The sequence below is a fragment of the Aquarana catesbeiana genome, linkage group LG01 (genome assembly GCF_042186555.1).
Source record: "Aquarana catesbeiana isolate 2022-GZ linkage group LG01, ASM4218655v1, whole genome shotgun sequence".
In the NCBI taxonomy this organism is placed as follows: Eukaryota; Metazoa; Chordata; class Amphibia; order Anura; family Ranidae; genus Aquarana; species Aquarana catesbeiana.
Genome location: NC_133324.1, coordinates 696,304,793 through 696,325,989, shown reverse-complemented (window position 1 = coordinate 696,325,989; position 21,197 = coordinate 696,304,793). Strand labels below are relative to the sequence as shown.

Genomic DNA, 21,197 nt, shown 5'->3' with positions numbered 1-21,197 from the left:
CCGATGGTCCCCAGTCAACTTTATGACCTCCGGAGGCCCAGGCGCAACGTTATGATGTCACGTCCAGCCAGCAGAGGTAAACAATGCCGGGGACTCGGCTGGACAGAAAGAGATCGTTCATTTTTATTATTTTTTTTATCTCGGAGTTTCCAGCCTGGAGGAGAGATCTGGGGTCTTATAGACCCCAGATCTCTCCATAAAGAGGACCTGTCGCGCACCATTCCTATTACAAGGGATGTTTATAAAAAGAGAATTGGGCTCCATGCACTCTGAAGCTCATAAATGGCTGTTTTTGGCAGTTTGTGCATTTTTTTTTTAAACAGCCCATAAACTCCCCTCTATGTTATCCTATGTGTCCATGCACACATGGATGTTTTTGGACATTTATCAGCAGTGTAGTTTATGGACTGTTGTCTGAACGCCCTAAAATCACGTTCAGGAGCTGTTTTTCTGACCACAAAAAACACGTAAAAACATTAAACGCGCATAAACGCTGATAAACTTCGATAAACGCTCAAAAACGTGGCTCACCAGCGTTTAACATTTTTGATCGCTTGAAAAATAAATAAATAAATTCTTGGAAAAAAAAAAAAAGAAAACCTAAAAAAACGCTAAAAAAAAAAATTTGAAAGACTCACTGCAAAGCTACTGGCATTTTTATAACGTAATTTTAACGTCCAGTGTGAATGGAGCCTTAAGATTCAGCCACTTTAGTCTCAGCTGACTAAAAAAAACTGAAGTACCAAGAATGTTCAAGCATAACTTCACTTACTACAGGAAGTTCCGCTGATTGTCCTCCTCTTCCCCTCATCTGCGTGTAGTGGATGTTTTTTTAGTCTGGGAGCGGGTACCTAGTTTTGACAGGTAGCGGCTCTCTGTCTAGGCAATCCGAGTGTATATTCGCCCCCCCCTGCAACCTCCTGGGACACATCACAGGTCCCAGGAGGCTGCAGGACCATTCACAGAGCTCAGCACGGTTCATGTGCAGTGGGGAGCCGGCTGTGAAGCCGCAGAGAGTCATAGCTGGCTTCCCACAGTCAACATGGTGGTAATGAGCATCCGAAGGCTGATGAAGAACCGGCCTGGGCGAATACAGCACTGGGTCCCTGGGCTGGTAAGGGTCTTTATTAAAAGTCAGCAGCTATAGTATTTGTATTTTTTTTCCCTTTAAACTGAAGTTCCTCTTTAAACATCTACCCAGGCTAAGGCGCATTAGTTGAGATGAGCCTAATTTTGAATATGGCATAATTTAGGTGGACTTCTAAGCAGCGTATTAAAGCTGAACTCCACACACTCATTTTGTCTAGAGGTAGAGGAAAAAGGTAAGCATACCTTATTTCTCACTCCACCAGCAGTTGACAATTTCCTCCAATCCATGGGGTCTCACATACAATGCAGGGCTGCTGGTCCTGGATTGTAGGCAATGACATTGGAATGAGTGATACCTACAGAGAGGTTTTTGGAAATGGCTTTGGGGGACCATTCGTACAGTGTGGATGAAGGCTGTAGAAGCATGGATTAAGGTAAGTAGTTGGTTATTTCTCAACATCTAGACAAAACAAACATTTATCCCGGAGCTCAGCTTTAAAGTGTATGCAAAGAAAAAAATGTTATATTCTTGGCAAGAGTGGAAAATGCTTAGAACCCAAGTGAGGTTTTTTATTGCTGCTCCCCCACTGGAGATTCCCTCCTTTGCCATTTATCTCAGTGGCCATTGTCACCAAGACAGATAGATGGAAAGTCAAACTTTAGTTGTCACCAGAACAAGAGGTACATGCGTGTATGTGTGTGGGGGATCTTCCTATGTGGACACCTGTTTCTGTAACAACTAAGAAGGGAATTTCCCTAACTTTGAAAGAAAACTCCTCTTTCCCGTTACATCCCCAGGACAGAAAGTAAAGGTAAAACTCCCTGACCTCACAGGTTTTTACCCTTCCCTACTCTACTCAGCACTATAAAAATAGGATTTTTTAAGACAGCTTACCTGTAAAATCACTGGTGATTGGACACTGGCACACCCTATCAGAAAGTTCAACCCCCTATATAATCCCTCCCCTTGCAGGGATACCTCAGTTTTGTAGCCAAGCAATATAGTGTATTAGAAGAGGGGCGGGACCTCTGTGTCCCGTGATGTCTATCGAAAGAAAAGGATTTTACAGGTAAGCTGTCTTAAAAAATCCTATTTTCTTTCTCGAACATCACGGGACACAGAGCCACAGTAATTACTGATGGGATGTCCCAGAGCAATGCTATCTGGGGGGGGAACCACGACCAAGTAGGGTGCAATCCGACTGGAGGACCCTGTACCGCTGCCTGCAGCACACTACGCCCAAAGGTGATATCCTCATGCCTTCTAACATCCACTTGATAGAATCTGGTGAATGTATGGACTGAAGACCAGGTTGCGGCCTTACAGATTTGAGCCATAGAGGCCTGGTGATGCACTGCCCAAGAAGCACCAATAGCCCTTGTGGAATGTGCCCTGATCTGAAACGGAGGAATCTTCTGTTTCAAACCGTAAGCCTGAATAATCAACTGACGAATCCATTTAGAAATGGTAGCTTTTGACGCTGCCTGTCCTCTATTGGGACCGTCTGGCAGCATAAACAAGCGATGTAGTCCGGCTAAAAGCCCTGCTACCCAATGCTCAGTCTGGTGTTACCTTAGTAAATGCTGCCTAGGAGAATGCCTGTGTCCCACCTTACATGCGACCGTCAGATCTGTGTCCCTCCAGAAGGCTGTGTGCACCTGTACAGTGTGCTTTAATAGCCTGCAGCTGGCCTGAGTGGGAGTCTAAGCACCTGTGCTGACATCCCACCCCCCCTACCGCCCCCCCCCCCTCGAATTTAAAAAAAACGAGCGCTTCCCGCGCTGGCCGACCCTCCAGAAATAACATGGAGGAAGGCTGGGGGAGGGGGAGGCAGGAGAGAAGCTGGTAGTGATGGGCCTGCCTGAAAAAAACGGCAATGGCGGCGGTGCCCAAGCGGTATAACCGCTGTCTAGACCCCTGTGGCCTCCCCCTAGCCTGGGGGGAACATTCAAACAGGAGAAATCCCCCCATTCATCCTACCTTGAGCCAGCTGGAGACGCTGTGCAGCAATGAACACTGAGACCGACATCAGCATGACAAGGTTTGTGCTCTTGCAAGCCCCCGGTGGTCACAATAGGCATAGCATGCATTTACCTTAAAGGAGAAACCTACTAGAATTAAAAAATTCTGTGGAATCTCCTCTTACCTTATCTATCCGCAGGGTTCAGTTAATACAGACCCAATCTTCACCTCTCACGGTGGGCTCCGTTTGAGAAAACCATCAGAGACTGGGGTCCCCTACGAATAGGGACCTGTAAAGCACCCGGCTAGAAATTAGGCTAGAAAACCATTCTAATCTGCAGGGTCCAGCTCTCTAAAAAGAGAAGCATTACAGGTAAAACCTTGTTTCTTCGGACACGAGGCCTGGGTACCATCCAATTCGGCCACGAAAGGACACTTTGAATGGATCCGGTCTGCCTGGCTTGCCCCAGTATAAGATAAAAGATATTCCCCTCTTGGAGCTTCAGCGCAGGACATCTTTACACGTCCATCACCTAAGACACTGGCGTAAAAACTGGAGGTATCCCTGCAAGGGGAGGGATTATATAGGGGGTTGAACTTTCTGATAGGGTGTGCCAGTGTACAATTACCAGTGATACCCTATATAACCCATCAGTAATTACTGTGGCTCTGTGTCCTGTGATGTTCGAGACAGAAAAAACGTTTTGGCTATACACACCGTAAATAAGCACAGTGCTGTTTGTACCTCTTCCATTAGTGTCTTCTGAAACAGAGAACGTATAGATATGCAGCATCTATGGAAATTCTTAATCAACTGAGGGTGAATGGCTCCACTGAGTTCTTCCACATCCCGGTGAGTTGGAGCAATGAAAACTCCTTGGATGGTTTCCAGATATAAGTAATGAAAAAGTGTGTTTTCTGGACCTGAGGATAATCTGTAACAATAAATATAAATATATATATATTTTTTTAACCAGAGAAAAAGTTAAACACTAAGAACGTTAACTAGGAAAGGAGTGGAGAAAAGTAACCCATTGACATATGGAGAAAAGTATGTTTAACCGCTTCAGCCCTGGAAGATTTTACCCCCTTCCTGACCAGAGCATTTTTTGTGATTTGGCACTGTGTCGCTTTAACTGACAATTGCGGGGTCGTGCGACGTTGTACCCAAACAAAATTGACGTCCTTTTTTTCCCACAAATAGAGCTTTCTTTTGGTGGTATTTGATCACCTATGCGGTTTTTATTTTTTGCGCTATAAACAAAAAAAGAGCGTCAATTTTGAAAAAAAAAAAAATGCATTTTTTACTTTTTGCTATAATAAATATCCCCCAAAAATATGTAAAAAAAAACAATTTTTTTCCTCAGTTTAGGTCGATATGTATTCTTCTACATATTTTTTGGTAAAAAAAAGTTATGGCAAAAGTTATAGCATCTACAAAATAGGGGATAGTTTTATGGCATTTTTATTATTATTTATTTTTATTAGTAATGGTGGCGATCTGCGATTTTTATCGGGACTGCGACATTATGGCGGACACATCGGACATTTTTTACACTATTTTGGGACCATTGTCATTTATACAGCGAACACTGCTATAAAAATGCATTTATTACTGTGTAAATGACACTGGCAGTAAAGGGGTTAACCACTAGGGGGCGTAGAAGGGGTTAAGTGTGTCCTAGGGAGTGCGTCTAACTGTGGGGGGATGGGCTTCAAGTCACATGACAGCAATCACTGCTCTTGATGACAGAGAGCAGTGCTCTCTGTCATGACAAGCCAGAACGGGGAAATGTCTTGTTTACATAGGCACTTCCCCGTTCTGAGGCTCCGTGACACGATTGCCGGGAGACCGGCAGACATAAAGTCCGCCAGTCCCAGTCACGCTGTACGTGGCGGGCGCACACACGCCTGCTATCCCCGGCTCTTAAAGGGGACGTATGGGTACGCCCATTTGCCCACCACTGCCATTGTGCCAACGTATATCGGCGCGTGGCGGTTGGCAACTGGTTAACACAAGAAAAGTGAAGCATGACATAAATGTGGTCCAAAAACCCTTACCAGCCCAGGGAAAAAGAAAACAAAGACAGTACACACAAAGTAAATGTCTGTATTGTGGACTCTGTACTATAAACAATCAGGGACTTACTTCACAGTGTTATAGAGATCTTCAGCTTCTCGCTCAGAAAGGTTCCGTCTTAAACTCCCTAAATTAAAAGGATTTGGAAGCGTGTATCTTTTCTTGCTGATCTGCAATGACATTATCAACTGAGATATAACAAACGCCTCACAATCACAAAAAAAAGGGTGCATAAAAAAACTGAACACCTGACCTAGCATATGCTGAAAGTGCACACAAACACAACATAAACCCAATTAAAGACACTAAGCCCCCATCTTAAAAAAAACTATCAATAAATGTTGTATTGCTGTTCACTCAGACGAGATAAATTTTCTGTATTCTGCAAAAAACCTGCTTGATCCAGCTGCTCTATATCTCCACCTTCTGTCCATGTCCCTAATTCAGCTAGAGATTCTGCAGCTGTGGTGGAAACTCTGCACATGCTCAGTTTTCAGTGAGTTTCTACACTGAGCATTTCCCCCTCTATCACATCTGAGCAGCTCAAGTGACCTTTAGAGTCACATGTGAGCGTATACACAGTGGTAAATGACAGCCCACTCCCTCCCTCCCTCCTCTATGCCCACTAGGGGTGCAACGGATCGTTGCCGATCCGTACGGATCACCCTCCGCGGATCGGCACACCCGCGATCTGCGGAGCACTTTTCGGCCTCAGCCATAGGAAAGGCCGCGGCTTCGGCCTAGCTCCGGAGCCGGCGGCCATCTTAGTACACCCGGAAGCGGCCGCTGTCTCGACAGGAAGTGACATTTCGTCGCCGCCATCTTGCTACACCCTATAATCCTGCACAGTACAATAATGATAGAGTGAGAAGGGGGCAAGCGGACATCTTGTTACACCCACCGGAGTTTTAGATTTAAAAGCCATTTTCAACACAAAACTGAGCTTATATGCACAAATACTGTATTTATGCATATAAGCTCGGTTTTGTGTTGAAAATAGCTTTTAAATCTAAAACTCCGGTGGGTGTAACAAGATTTGTGTGGGGTTTTTTTTTTTTTTTTCTGATCCAAAAATGATCCGATCCGTGACTCTGATCCGAGGATCGATCCGATCCGTGAGATTTTTGATCCGTTGCACCCCTAATGCCCACTAACTAGCTAAACACAGCGGGGGTGGGATATTACATGTAGATTAATGGAGGCTTCACCTCTCTCTTATTCTATGACACAGGCTGAAGGGGTGTGAGACAGCCTGTGATGGGTAGAAATCCAACCACACGTTATTGCCAAAAAATAATAAAGATTTAATTTCAAATATAATATTTCAAAATATATTTTATGACAACTTTAAACAGCTTTTTGATATTATTTATTTTTCATTCCAAAGGCTGTTTTTTTTATTTTGTACATGTGACCAGCAGACTAGACGCTCCTCCTGCTTATGTTTACCTACAGACAGGCTGGGAAAGATCTGGGTCATGTGACAGCTGTATATCGATTAGGAAAAAGGTACTTGTATTTTTTTTTTTTAAATAAAATAATTACTGTACAGTGTCATCATCCACATACAGAAAGACAGAACAATGTAAGTTAAACAGTGTGTGTTTTCCATCACTTTAAACAAAAACACCCACCTTAGGGACATTCCCACTCCCTCCACTTCCTTCTGAGCCCCCAGACCCTTGGGACTCTCTTCTTCCACTCTTCCTGGTCAAGTCAGGTGTGGCGTGTGAGAGGAGATTTGTGTTTTCTAACACACCATCGCTTCCGTGATCTGATCCTCCACTGCTTCTTGAAGGGCTTGGCCTACGTATTCTTAGAGAAGTTGGGGAGTCCGCAGTCACACCCTTTCTGCTTAAGGAAAAGTTTGCCTTCTTTGGAGTCTGTATTTTGTTCATCATAACAGAATTCACTACGCTCTGGAACTTGTCCCGTGCAGAGGGGAGAAACCAGTCAGCGCAGGACAGGCATGGGTTAGGGGAGGCATTTAGTCTTTCTTCAATACTAGCATCAAGCATCTCCAGCTGAAGAAGGGTTGCCCTTAGCTGATCCACATATACGTAGTCAGGGCCTGGCGTTCCAACAGCCTCTGAAGTGCAGCCTCCCGCCTCTAGCAGAGTACAGAGCATAAAGTGTTTCTGACAAATGGAAATCAAAAGGTTATAGTCAGGGTCACAAATCTAAATAATTATAGCTTGTTTTAATCTCAACTACTGTATGTAAAATCCTAAGCTTGTACAGAAATTGACATTAATATGCATGCATTATTGCTAAGAAGCTGACTGCTTTATGTAATCAGACAATGTAGCAAAAGGAGGCAACAAAATGACAACTGTTAGGGGTGTATTTATAAAACAAAAAGTTTCAAAGCTACTCATCCTGTGAAACTTCATTCATTTTGTGTGAATGGGGGCAAACGCAAAGACAATATTCTCTTAAGGGAGAATACTATTCATCCTGGAATCACTCTATTTTTAATGAGTGAATAACATCAAAGATTTAATGAAAGAAAATAGCATAATAACATTCAATGTTACCGCTACAAAACACATGAACACGTTTCATAGAACAACTAGCTCTGCAAATATTTTTATAAATATAGTCGTATCCTTTGATGGGACCATTGAATAAAAATTTGAGTGTTAGAAAATATCCCTCCCCCAACACTGGATGACCTTTACTTTATGTATCTTATCTAATAATCTTCTGAAATATTAAAAAATGTATCCATGAATGTTAAAAAAAAAACAAAAAAAAAAACAAAAAAAAAAAACAAAAGGAATTTTGATGTATATTTACATTCCATATTTTGGGGTTATGACACAGAAATTGATTCTTCGATAATTGGTTATATTCTGCTACCTTCTGGTGATATGACAATGGTAGCAATGGTTAGCTGAGCAACTGACAAGGTAGCAATAGCTGCTTGCAGGGCTTCAAAACAATCCCCAAATACCCATCAAGCGAATTCTTAAAGAAGTGAATGCTTCCAAAAGTAGATTTATTTATTCAGTGGAAGAATGGCTGGGCCCACAGAGGGAACAGCCCATTTATTCTTAAAATGGTAGTAAATGGAAAACAAATGCCCCAAACAGGTTAATACCTTTAAACAGATCACACATAATGGCAGAGAATTCTGCTTTAGTTAGACAGGCCGCATGTTGCGTGTCTATGAGGGGGATAGATTGGGGTCAGTGTAAGACCTCGCTCTGGAACAAGGGAACAGCTACCAACCAAAAGGTACAAGGAGTTTCCTCAGGGCCTGCGACAGAATCCCTGCTATTTTTCCCATGTACTCCCACTCCCAAGCTTCTGTACTCCACCATTGCTAAGTGAGGATCCTCTGCAGGGTATTTTTGGAATGGATGCAGACTGAGGGGATTCAGTTTTTTTGGTAAACAGGAATGACAGCCCAGGTGCTAACCGAGTTCCTGTGCGTGTGTTTATTAATGTATCAGGCAACAGGCAGGTGAAATTGCAAACGATCAGCTTGCACCGATGGCAGAAACTGGCAGACGGAAGTGCGTACTTTTCTGAGCACTATTTCACTAGTCAGAGAGGAAATTCTAATAGTGAGGTGAATGAAAAGACCACCAAATTTAAATAGGTAAAAATTATAACAACATTACCTATAAGGCTAAATAAAGTCAGACAATAATGATCAGGGTACAAGCACTCAAAGTGCAGATTATTCCCACAACCTGTGCCTTCAAAACCTATTGTGTTCTTAGCACTCGTGTTTAAGATTAAAGAATGCAATGTAGTGTGTACTACAGATTTAAACAATGATGCAACAAAACAAGTATAGCCTGTCCATGCCACTTTACCTCAGTGAATGCTGAATACTGTATACACCGATCAGCCATAACATGATGGCCACCCACTAGATCTCTGAAGGTATGTTGCGGTATCTGGCACCAAGCCGTCGTTAGCAGATCCTTTAAAGTGACTGCAAAGGCTCATTTTAAAAACAACAAACATGTTATACTTACCTCCTCTGTGCAGTTGGTTTTGCACAGTGCAGCCCAGATCCTCCACTTCTCAGGTCCCACTTTGCTGGCCCCTCCCTCCTATCGACTGCCCCCACAGTCAGCAGCTTTCTATGGGGGCACTGGAGCCGAGACACAGCTCCGTGTGTCCATTCAGACACAGAGCCCTGCCCCGCCCCCCTCTCCCCTGTTGAGTCTCAGTCCATCGGGAGGAGTGTCCCGGACGGCTTAGACATTCGTGGACATCGCTGAAGAGAGATGGGGCTCAGGTAAGTAATTAGGGGGGTGATGGGGTGGCCGTTACACACAAAATGTATTTTATCTTAATGCATAGAATGCATCAAGATAAAAAAAACCCTTCTGCCTTTACAACCCCTTTAAATCCTGTAAGTTGTGAGGTGGGGCCCCCATAGTTTGGACTTTTCCACCACATCTCAGATGCTCGATTTGATTCAGATCTGGAGAATTTAGAAGCCAAATCGACACCTCACACTATTTGTTGTGTTTCACAAACCATTCTTGAATTCATGAGACCATGACACCTTCTTCCATTGCTCCGTGGTCCAGTTCTGATGCTCATGTGCCCATTGTAGGCACTTTTGGCTGTGAGCACGGGCCAACAACAAACTGCGATGCGCTGTGTGTTCAGACACCTTTATATCGGAACCAGCATTAACTTTTTCAGCAATTTGAGCTACAGTAGCTCTTCTATTAATTCAGACTATACTGGAGAGCTTCGCTCCCCATTTGCAATAATGAGCCTTGGTCGTCCATAACCCTTTTGATGGTTTATCTTCCTTGGGACCACTTCGTAGGTCCTGACCACTGCTGACCAGGAACATCCCACAAGAGCTGCAATTTTGGAGTTGCTCTGACCCAGTCGTCTAGCCATCAGAATTTGGTTCTTGTCAAAGTTGCTCAAATTCTTACGTTTGTCCATTTTTTCCTCTTTCAACACATCAACTTCAAGAAAAAACCATGTTCACATGCTGCCCGATATACCCACCCAATTGCAGATGCCATAAAATAAATAGATAATCAATTATTTATTTTACCTGTCAGTGGTCATAATGTTATGTCTGGTGGGTATATATACACACAAGTACACACACTTTTATTTTTTCATGGGGTGTCTGATCAGTGGAGACAAGATCAAAACTCTTCCCATGCAGCTGTGTAACAGATCACTGCTGGTGGCAATCAGCAAGCAACAGATCACCATAGAAGTGATCAATTGCTGTAAGGAGATGCTGGACAGCCCAGCCTTCATACTTGTCGCATCAGTTCTGATGCAGACAGTGCAGAAGCATTGTGTTCAGTGATCTGCTGCAGATGCTCTTACGGAGTACTGTGTAGCAAGATCAGAAGCTCAGGAGCTGATCGTTTCACTACATGGGTTTAGCGCTGGACTCCATGGCATATCACTGACAACCGGCGGTTTTAGCTCTAATGTGGGAAGGGGCCATAGACCGCACTAAAACTGGGCACCATTTTAAAACGACACTAGGACGGCTCCAGGATGAATATCTGCTATACCTGCTCTGTTTTAAAATGCTCTTGGGAGGGGACTCAAGTTGTTAATCATACTAATGGATGGGTCGTGCCACTGTAAAGTCTTTTTTTCCCATTTTGTAAAACCTTATGAGATAAAATACCAAACAACTAAAATAACTCATCCAGTTTGTGGAATTGGCACTTCAATCAGCTATAGAATAACTGAATTTAAAGTGAACCCGTGTCAGATTTTACAACAGAGGCACTGAAATGTTTTTTTTTTTTTTTGTTAAATATTTTTATTGGTTTTTACACAAAAGTAACAATAACAAGTACAGAGAGGGGAGAGAATCGTACAAGGTGGAGTAAAATACATTTCTGTATGCTTTTGCGGACGCAGCCGCTGAAGTCTTGAACGAGAAAGGTTAATCATTATATATAAATTGTATTATTAGATCATACAGTTAAGGGGAAAATTCTGTGAAGATTGGGAGAGTCTCTACAATAAATATTGTAGGCGTAGGTAGAAGATCGCAAAAGGGATTTGTAAGGGGTGAGATGAGAGATTAGTAGTGTGCGTTTAATCGTGAGTATTGACAGCAGAGAGTAAGATTTTTGTGATTGTCGACTTGAGTTTTGGGGGTATTGGGATTCCTCAATAATGGTGGGGAAAATGAAAGGGACAGTGTTATTCCAGGGTATGGAAATAAGCGTTATATTAGTCGTTATCACAGTGATCGTGTTGTTGTCACGTAAAATATTGTTTGTATTTGTCAGTGGTGGTGAAGTGAATCCAGCATGTCCAGGTTTTTATGAATTTAGGTTGTGTTTCTTTGGCCTGATGTATGAGGTCTTCCATGACCATCGTTTTTTGTATGCGTGTGAACCAATCCATGATGGATGGTTGATCTGTTGAGCGCCATTTGAGGGGGATACAAAGTTTAGCAGCGTTCACCATGTGCATGGCTAGAGATCGGAGGTAAGTTGACATTGGCAATGTGGAGTGATGGAGCAGGAATGCTGCAGGATTGAAGTCTAGCGTGTGAGTCGTTATCTTGCTGATTAGTTTGTGTACTTCTGACCAGAAGGGTTGAATTTTCGTGCAAGACCACCAGACATGTAAGAACGATCCAATCTCAGTTTTGCATCTCCAACATGTTTGGGTTATTGTCGGGTCAATATGATGCAGTGTCAGTGGTGATCTGTACCATCTTGATAATATTTTAAAGGCATTTTCCTGTACTTGCACATTAATTGATCCTTTGTGGGCCAAGGTATATATCTTTTCCCATTCTGCGTCAGTGAGGGTTATTGAGAGGTCCTGTTCCCATTGTCTGGTGGTCCAGTGTTTCGATGGTGTATGGGTCGTGAATAGGAGTGCATAAGTCTGGGATATCAGATGTTTTTGTGGTTCTTCACTTGCGTATAAATTTTCAAATGTGGTGGTTTGTCTGGACCAGTCCGGTCTGGGTTTAGGATTGTTAAAGAAGTGTCTCAGTTGGACGTACGTCCAGAACGGGAAAGAATTCAAGTTCATTTTTGAAGCTAGCGCTGTTTGGGACAAGAATTGATTCCCATCGAAAAAATGCTTAGCTTTTACAGTAGGGTGTGGCCAGTGATCTGCTAAAAAAGTGGGATGCATTCCCGGCAGAAAGTCTGGGTTCATCCGTAAGGGGGTCAATGGGCCCTTAGGTGAGGAGATTTTATGTAGTTTACAAGTTATGTGGAAGGTGGTCAGTGTGGGGTTGATTAATGGGTGACGTTTGGATTCAGGAGAGATCTTGGAGTTAGTGATCCAGGGGAGATGAGACAGTGGGAGATCTGAGAATGATTGCTCTATGTGAATCCAGTCTTTATGTGTAGAGTGTATGTTCCAATCAATTATTCTTGTAAGATGACACGCTTGCTGGTATTTGCGTAGATCGGGAAGGCCAATGCCTCCTAAAATTTTGGGGGCGGTCAGTCTCTGGAAGCTTAGTCTCGGTCGTAGTTTGGCCCAAACAAATGACGTACAGGCTTTTTGATATGTGGAGAAGAATGTCTTCGGAAGCTTAATGGGAATAGTTTGCAAAATATATAGAAGTCGGGGCAGGATATTCATTTTAACTATTGCGGCCCTGCCGAACCAGCAAAATAGTCCCGAGGACCATTTTTTTGAATCTAATTGTATTTTTTGTAAAATTGCTGCATGGTTTAGGGCGTATAGGTCTTTCAAGGAAGTTGGTAATAGAATGCCTAGATATTGAATTGCTCTAGCATTCCACGAGAACGGGTAGTTGAGTTGGCATTGGCGACAAATTTTTGGGGCAATGGTAATATTCAGGGCTGTCGATTTCGAGTAATTTATTTGAAGGTTGGAGAGGGTATGAAAAGTGTTAAAGTCTTTGAGTACATTCAAGGGGGGCGTGGCCAGGCAGCGCATGTAGCAGGACGCACTTCTCCTCTGCTCCGCCGAGAATCCTGTAATTGATCCTGCGGATCACTCATCCGACCCGATAACACCCCCGATTGGAACCGCACACTACGGGTGACTAACCCGGTCCATATCGGCGTTTGATCCGCGGCTGTTTAGCATGCCAAAACGGGGAAAAGAAGGCACCGGCCCGCCTGTGACTCAGGCCCAAGATGGCGCTCTGCCACAGAGATCACAGAAGGAGAAATACAAGGAGGCCGCTCAGAGACTCCTGTTTGGCAACAAGTCTTCCAAAGAGCCATCCTCGCCCGCATCCGACCTCAGTGAAGAAGAGGGAGGCCAGCTGGAGTTAGACAACACTATACCACTGGAGGATGGCACTGGATCCCCTACAGATTGGACCGCAGTGAGTACAGTATCACACACATGTCAGGACACCCAGACACCAAGCATGCCAGTGGATAATACTGAACCCACTCTCAGAGACATTCTCTCAGCAGTGACTGTATGCAACAAATCCATATCACATTTGACGGATGAAGTTAAAGGAGTCAAAGCTGAGATATCATATGTGAGACAGGACATGCAAAAACTGAGGGAGCGCACAGCTGCAATAGAGAGCAGGGTCAGTGTGATGGAAGATGATCTTGTACCCATGCAGAGGGACTTAAAGTATAACTGTCATGTAGTAGACCAGCACGCGGCACGTTTGGATGATTTAGAGAACCGCATGCGCCGCAATAATGTACGCGCACTGGGATTCCCAGAAAGAATAGAGGGTAAAGACCCGGTCACCTTCATCGAGCAATGGCTTCTCAACACATTCGGAAAAGACGCTTTCTCTCCATTATTTGCAGTTGAGAGAGCGCATAGAGTCCCATCTCGCCCACTACCACCTGGCAATCATCCTCGCGCTTTTCTCTTTAAACTTCTCAACTACAAAGATAGAGATGCCATCCTTACCAAGGCCAGAACCATGGGAGGCAAACTAGCCATAGAAAACTCCAAGATATCCCTATTCCCGGATTTCTCGGCTGAACTCCAGAAACAGCGAGCAAAGTTCATGGATGTCAAGCGAAGATTAAGGGATCTAAACTTGCCCTACGCCATGCTGTATCCTGCCCGCCTGCGAGTAGTCGCACTTGGAGAAACCCGTTTTTTTGACCGTCCGGATATGGCGGCTCAGTGGCTGGATAGAGAAGATAGAGCCCTTAAAGCAGCTAGACCGCAAAGAGATGTTCCCCCCTAAGCGATATGTCTTGTGTTGATGTTGGACTGATGGGATCCAGCATGCTGTCCCCCCCTCCCCCATCTTTCTCTCTCCCCCCCCCCCCCTTTTTTTTTTGGAGAGGGCGCCTGAGCCGAATGCGGGCCTCAAGACCTGAGCCTGCTGGTAAATGTGGACAGTTCCTACACCCATATCCGTTGCTTAGGCGGATGAGGAGTCCTGTTCATCTCAACTTACTCTTCCTGCTTTTTTCCCCTTCCCCTCACCCTTCTTTATTTTTCATTTTTTTTTGAATTGCAAGCAAGGAAGGATACGTGCCTGCCGCTTCTGTAAAACACCTGCAAGAACTGACCTGCTGGTTAACCGGGAGTTTTCAAGGCTTTTACCCCCCCCCACACCTGTTGTGTGGAGGAAAAGCTAACAATGCAACTGTTACAGTTGGGTGCACTATCACCCTTTAGAGTTACGCCATATAGAGCAGTATATTTTGAGCTAGAAAGTTATTTTTTTCTGTGCCTATACCCTAACATATTGAAATATTTTTTCTTGCTGTTTTGTATTCTGATTTCATGCCCACAGATGCCTAACTGTCCCAAGAAGAGGGAAATTAAGTTTGATTTGTTTTTTCTATTATACAATTGGTATCATACCGGTACACAACTTGTGGGTGCTGCTAGAGGTCTTATCAGACTGCCTAAAGTTTCTAAAGTGACATGGGGATGGCTAAGCTAACGATCGTGACTTGGAATGTCAGAGGGCTAGGTAGTCCAATTAAACGGATGGCGGTCCTCAGGCATCTCAAGTCGTTGGGTGCGGGGGTGGTCTGCCTACAGGAGACTCACTTCTCGGCGGACCCTACCCCCAGCCTCAACCCACGATTATATGTAACCCAGTTTCATGCAACCCATTCCACCTATTCTAGAGGTACAAGTATTTTGATCAGGAGAGATGTTCAATTCAATTGTATACAAAAACGCATAGACACGGACGGTAGATATATATTTCTCCTATGCACAATATCAAACCTAAAATGTATTCTTGCTAGTATTTATATTCCCCCACCGTATACATCCGAAATTATTAAACATCTGGCAAGTTTCATGGCCCAATACCCAGAAGTACCCCTGTTGGCAATGGGAGATTATAATAATTTTTTAAACGCCACTAAGGATAAAATGCCTATACCCATTGTTAATACAGGTCAAATACAAAGCAAAACTCCTTTTGCTAAAATGCTTGAAGAAATAGGATTGATAGATGTGTGGAGATGCAAACATCCTGAGGACAAAAAATACTCCTGCTACTCGGCCTCCCACGCCGGATTGTCTAGAATAGATTTGGGTTTGGGAAACTATAAGATGCTACAACTGGTGTTGGAATCGAGATATGCAGATAGGAATATCTCTGATCATTCTGCCTTCTGGGTGACCATTTCATTACCAAATAAGACCAGCCGTCCAGTCTGGAAGCTTAATCCCTTCTGGCTTTCGCTGTTTGCCGAACCTGACCCCATACATGCAGCACTCAGGCTGTTTATGCAGGATAATATTGGCACTGCTAAGTTGGGGGTGGTCTGGGATGCAGCGAAGGCCTTTTTGAGAGGACAACTTATTAAAACAATCTCACAAATCAAGACTGACACTAAGGCTTGGGAATTGCTGGTACGAAATATGGTCACCGAGACTGAAAATACCTACACTAATGATCCCACGGAAGATACCAAAAGAGCGTGGTTAAGCGCGCAGACAATGTCGGGCCAACTAGCACTGCAGTTAGCGGAAAATAAACGCTTTTTTTTGCAACAATCACACTTTGAGGAGGGAGAGACAACTGGACATATGCTTGCAGTAATGGCAAGGTCCCAGCAATCATCCTCTCTCATTCCCGCCATTAGAGATGAGCAAGGATCCTTGAAAACCTCTACCTCTGATATCCTGAAAGTATTTAGTGATTTTTATACCAATCTCTACTCCTCAAGGGTGATGCCCACTGAAAGTGCAATAGAAGATTTTCTGGGAAGCTGTGAGCTCCCCAGTCTCCAGATAGAAGACAGAACCATGCTTAATGCCCCTCTAACAGCAGAAGAACTAGACCTTGCCCTATCCCAAACCAAAACTAACAAATCACCAGGCATGGATGGTCTCCCGTCAGAGATATATAAACGTTACGCGGACTCTATGCTCCCTGCACTACTAAAAGTCTATAATGAGGCACTAGAGGAAGGGTCCCTACCAAACTCAATGAACGAGGCAATCATCATTGTCCTCTTAAAACCAGGTAAAGATGCGAACTCCCCTGGCTCTTATAGGCCCATATCATTGCTCACGTCAGACATTAAACTGCTGGCTCGTATGTTAGCAAACAGGTTAGCCAAGGTAATTCACAAACTAGTACACAGAGACCAATCTGGATTCATACCCACGAGATCCACGGCCCAAAATATAAGGCGGCTATTCCTAAATCTACAACTCCCAGTGGACAACCCAGGCAATAGGGCAATTTTTTCACTAGATGCAGCTAAGGCCTTCGACAGTGTCGAGTGGCCTTATCTGTGGAAGACACTACGGAGCATGGGATTGGGGGACACCTTTATCCGCTGGATACAGCTTCTGTATGCCACACCCACCGCCAGGATCCGCATTAATGGGGAGCTCTCGGAACCCTTTCCTCTGTTTAGGGGCACTAGGCAGGGGTGCCCACTGTCGCCCCTGCTGTTTGCCCTGGCCTTAGAGCCTTTGGGGGCCAAAATCAGAGGGGACTCAAGAATAGTGGGTTTTCAGAGGGGTGGAAATAGAGATGTAGTATCCATGTACGCAGATGATACTCTACTGTACCTAGGAGACACAAAAGATACGCTACAAACGGTCATGTCCCTCATAAAGGATTTTGGGGAACTATCGGGCTTCTCCATCAATTGGGACAAGTCGGTGCTGATGCCACTTGACCCCCTGAATACCCCGCTGCCCCAGGGTGCAGAAATGATACAACAGGTGAGCTCATTTCGCTACCTAGGGATTCAGGTGACATCGAGCCCGGACACCTATATTGATCAGAACCTGACGCCCCTCCTGACTAAATTCCGGGAAAAAAGCAGAGCTTGGTGTAAATTACCATTGTCAGTGGCTGGGAGAGTTAACCTTATTAAAATGGTCTGGGCGCCACAACTATTATATATCTTTAACAACTCCCCAATATGGATACCTAAGAGATGGTTCGATAGGATAGAAACCCAGTTCAGGGAGCTTATTTGGAAGAAAAAGGTAGCAAGGATAAAACTATCCACATTACAATACGGCAAGGAGGAGGGGGGACTTGCTGTCCCTCACCCTAGAACGTACTACCTGGCATCCCAACTGCAACAGTTGGGAGGATGGGGTCTATCAGATCACACAGACCCGATTCGAATGCTTGTGGTGGGGAACGAAAACGAAAATAATTATTCAGCACTGGCAAATTTGGAAGCGGGGTTCTTACATCTAGACCCTGAGGCCCCTACAATTAAATTGTTGATCATGCTATGGTCTTTTGTAAAAAAACTACTGGGCGTTACAGGTTTTTTGTCCTGCACACCTCTTTGGAGAAACAGGCAATTTAAGGAAATACAAAAACTAAAAGGTTTTAAGAACTGGGAGGACGCAGGTATCAAATTTGTTTCGCAACTATACCAAAATAATACCCTCAAATCATTCCAACAGATCCAAATAGAATTCGAGATTCCACATAACAATTTTTATAAGTATCTCCAATTGCGACATGCTTTACAAACCCAGAGCAGAACTGTCAGAATCCACCACACAGAACATCCGATTGTTCAGGAAGTTCTCATGGAAGAAAATAAAAAAGGAATGATATCCCACTGCTATAACACCCTTGTCACGCGAATACAAGACCCCTCTAGACTACCATGTAGACAGCGCTGGGAGGAAGACATAGGGGCAATAGACGGAGATAGTTGGGATGTATGCTTGGCAAACGCCCCCTTGGTCTCTCTATCTGCATCTCAGAAAATCTCACACCTTTATTTACTTCACAGAGCATATAGAACGCCCCTTCAATTATATAAGTGGGGAATTAGAGATTCTCCCATGTGCCCAAAATGTGAACGTGATCATGGAGACTTACTCCATATGATATGGAAGTGCCCCAAACTATTTAGGTACTGGAAAGATGTACTAGACACAATAACAGAAATATTTATGATACCCCTTGAGAGAAACCCAGTAACATGTATATTAGGAGGGATAGAAGACGAGTCGATACCACCACCCACCCGCATAGCGCTCATCCGAATGCTGTATATGGCAAGAAAATTAATTGCTCAGTGGTGGATCACTCCGCGAGTGCCCACCAAGAAGCAATGGATAGACAGTGTCAATAGGCTCTTAATAAGAGAAAAGACTGCTTACCAACATAGAAAAGTCCCACAAAAGTTTCTATCGATATGGCAGGCATGGTTGGATGTTCCTGGTCTAGCCCCACACCAACTAATCAAAGATAGGTTACTCTTGGGCTAATGTGGACATGACCACTATATGGATAATAAAAGTATGTAAAAAGAAAGGGATAAACAAGGCAATACACTCCCCGAGAGGTATGAGACAGATTATGCAATATTACAATGTATGGCAAGATTTGGTTTTGTTTTGTTATGGTTTTTCTTTTTTTTCCGATTTCTTTCCTTCTTTTTTTCTTCTTCTTTTTATTGATTGATATTTTCTTTTTCCTCCCTATACTGGAGAATGTTATATTGCACTAAATACAATGAACACAGACAATCATAATAGAGCTGTATTATACTGCGGTGGATCTCGCTGATTTTATAGGAAGATAACTGTGTCTCCCCCTTTTTACAGCTTAAAGATACTGTATAACACGGGAGTTTTCCTATACAAGGGAGATAGTATTCTAGTCAATATCCGAGTACACCATTTGACAATCAGACATGTACTTTCTAAGAGGCATATTATATGTCAAATTTATTGTTCAAGGATAATAATGCAATCACCTTTACTTTTGGTGGAATACAAATAGAACCTCCTCTTGACAACCTTAAAATGTGGCCAACTGTGTTCATGACAAACTGCACTAATACTCTAAAATATATGTACAATCAATATGTTAACATGTATGATGTATGATTTTGTTCCCTATGCAAAATAAAAACCTTTCTGATTTAAAAAAAAAAGTCTTTGAGTAAGTTGGGTAATGTCATGAGGGGGTCGGTGAGAAAGAGGAGTATGTCGTCTGCAAAGGCAGCTACCTTGTATGTGCGCTTTTTGATGGTAATTCCCTTAATGTCTTGATTGGCTCTCAAACGTCGTAGGAAAGGTTCCAGGGATAAGATAAAAATTAAGGGGGAGAGTGGGCAACCCTGACGGGTTCCATTCGACACGGAGAAGGCGTCCGACAGGTGACCGTTTACGTGGACCTTGGCAGTAGGGTTTGAGTAGAGGGCCGAAATGAAATTAAGCATCGTTGGGGGAAGGCCGATCATCCGTAGGGTTTCTGACATATAGTCCCAGGCCACCCTGTCAAACGCCTTCTCCGCGTCGAGAGAAAGCATAAATCCGCTGGAGCGGCTGGACGTGAGCCAGTGGTGGATATTAAGAGCTTTTAGAGTATTATCTCTTGCTTCTCTTCCTGGAACGAAGCCGACCTGGTCTAGACTAATAAGTTGTGGCAAAAGTGGTAAGATATGGTTAGCTAAGGTCTTTGCGTACCATTTTAAGTCCACATTGAGAAGCGATATAGGTCTGTAATTGGTAACTAGGGAAGGGTCTTTGGTTTTGGGATTACAGCTATATGGGCAGTTAGAAGATCTCGAGGTGGTGTTGTAGGGGTTGCGAAGGAATTAAAGGCTTTTAAGAAGAAGGGGGTGAGTGTTTCTGCATAAGTTTTATAGTAACCGACTGTCAAGCCGTCAGGGCCGGGGCTTTTACCTGAGTTTAGTTGTTTCAAAGCTAGATCTATTTCCTCTCTGGTGAGGGGGGATGCTAGATCTTGAGCTGCAGAATCCGAGATAGGGGTGGGGCCATATTGTCGCAAAAAATCAATTATCAATTCCGTTCGTTTGTTTTTGTCTGCGGAAGAGTTAGTTGGGTGAAGATTATATAGTTTACTATAGTAGTGGACAAACTGTTGTGCAATGTCTGGGGTTTTGGTAAGTTTGCCTCCCGTGGGATCAGTGATGGAGTGAATCGTTGTGTGAGCTTTTGTCACTTGTAAGGCCCGAGCTAACATTTTACTGGTTTTGTTGCCATATTCATAAAACGTTTTTTTGGAGAGGATATACAGGTAAAAGCCAGTAAATTAGAATATTTTGAAAAACTTGATTTATTTCAGTAATTGCATTCAAAAGGTGTAACTTGTACATTATATTTATTCATTGCACACAGACTGATGCATTCAAATGTTTATTTCATTTAATTTTGATGATTTGAAGTGGCAACAAATGAAAATCCAAAATTCCGTGTGTCACAAAACTAGAATATTGTGTAAGGGTTAAATTTTGAAGACACCTGGTGCCACAAACTAATCAGCTGATTAACTCAAAACACCTGCAAAGGGCTTTAAATGGTCTCTCAGTCCAGTTCTGAAGCCTACACAAACATGGGGAAGACTTCAGATTTGACAGCTGTCCAAAAGGCGACCATCGACACATTGCACAAGGAGGGAAAGACACAAAAGGTTATTGCTGAAGAGGCTGGCTGTTCTCAGAGCTCTGTGTCCAAACACATTAATAGAGAGGCAAAGGGAAGGAAAAACTGTGGTCAGAAAAAGTGTACAAGCGATAGGGATCACCGCGCCCTAGTCAAGATTGTGAAAAAAAACCCATTCAAAAATGTGGGGGAGATTCACAAGGAGTGGACAGCTGCTGGAGTCAGTGCTTCAAGATCCACCACCAAGAGACGCTTGAAAGACATGGGTTTCAACTGCCGCAT

General features: G+C 43.6%; 1 protein-coding gene across 2 annotated transcripts in view; it reads right to left on the bottom strand.

Moving 5' to 3' along the window:
- INTU (inturned planar cell polarity protein) overlaps positions 1-21,197 on the bottom strand; it is a 191,336-nt gene that overhangs the window by 9,773 nt on the left and 160,366 nt on the right. For both annotated transcript variants that reach the window (XM_073603697.1, XM_073603688.1), the window contains exons 12-14: positions 6,767-7,270; positions 5,202-5,302; positions 3,798-3,987 (exon numbers count right to left, since the gene is read on the bottom strand). In XM_073603697.1, the coding sequence (XP_073459798.1) occupies positions 3,798-3,987; positions 5,202-5,302; positions 6,767-7,270 (795 nt within the window). The remainder of the gene's footprint in view (positions 1-3,797; positions 3,988-5,201; positions 5,303-6,766; positions 7,271-21,197) is intronic.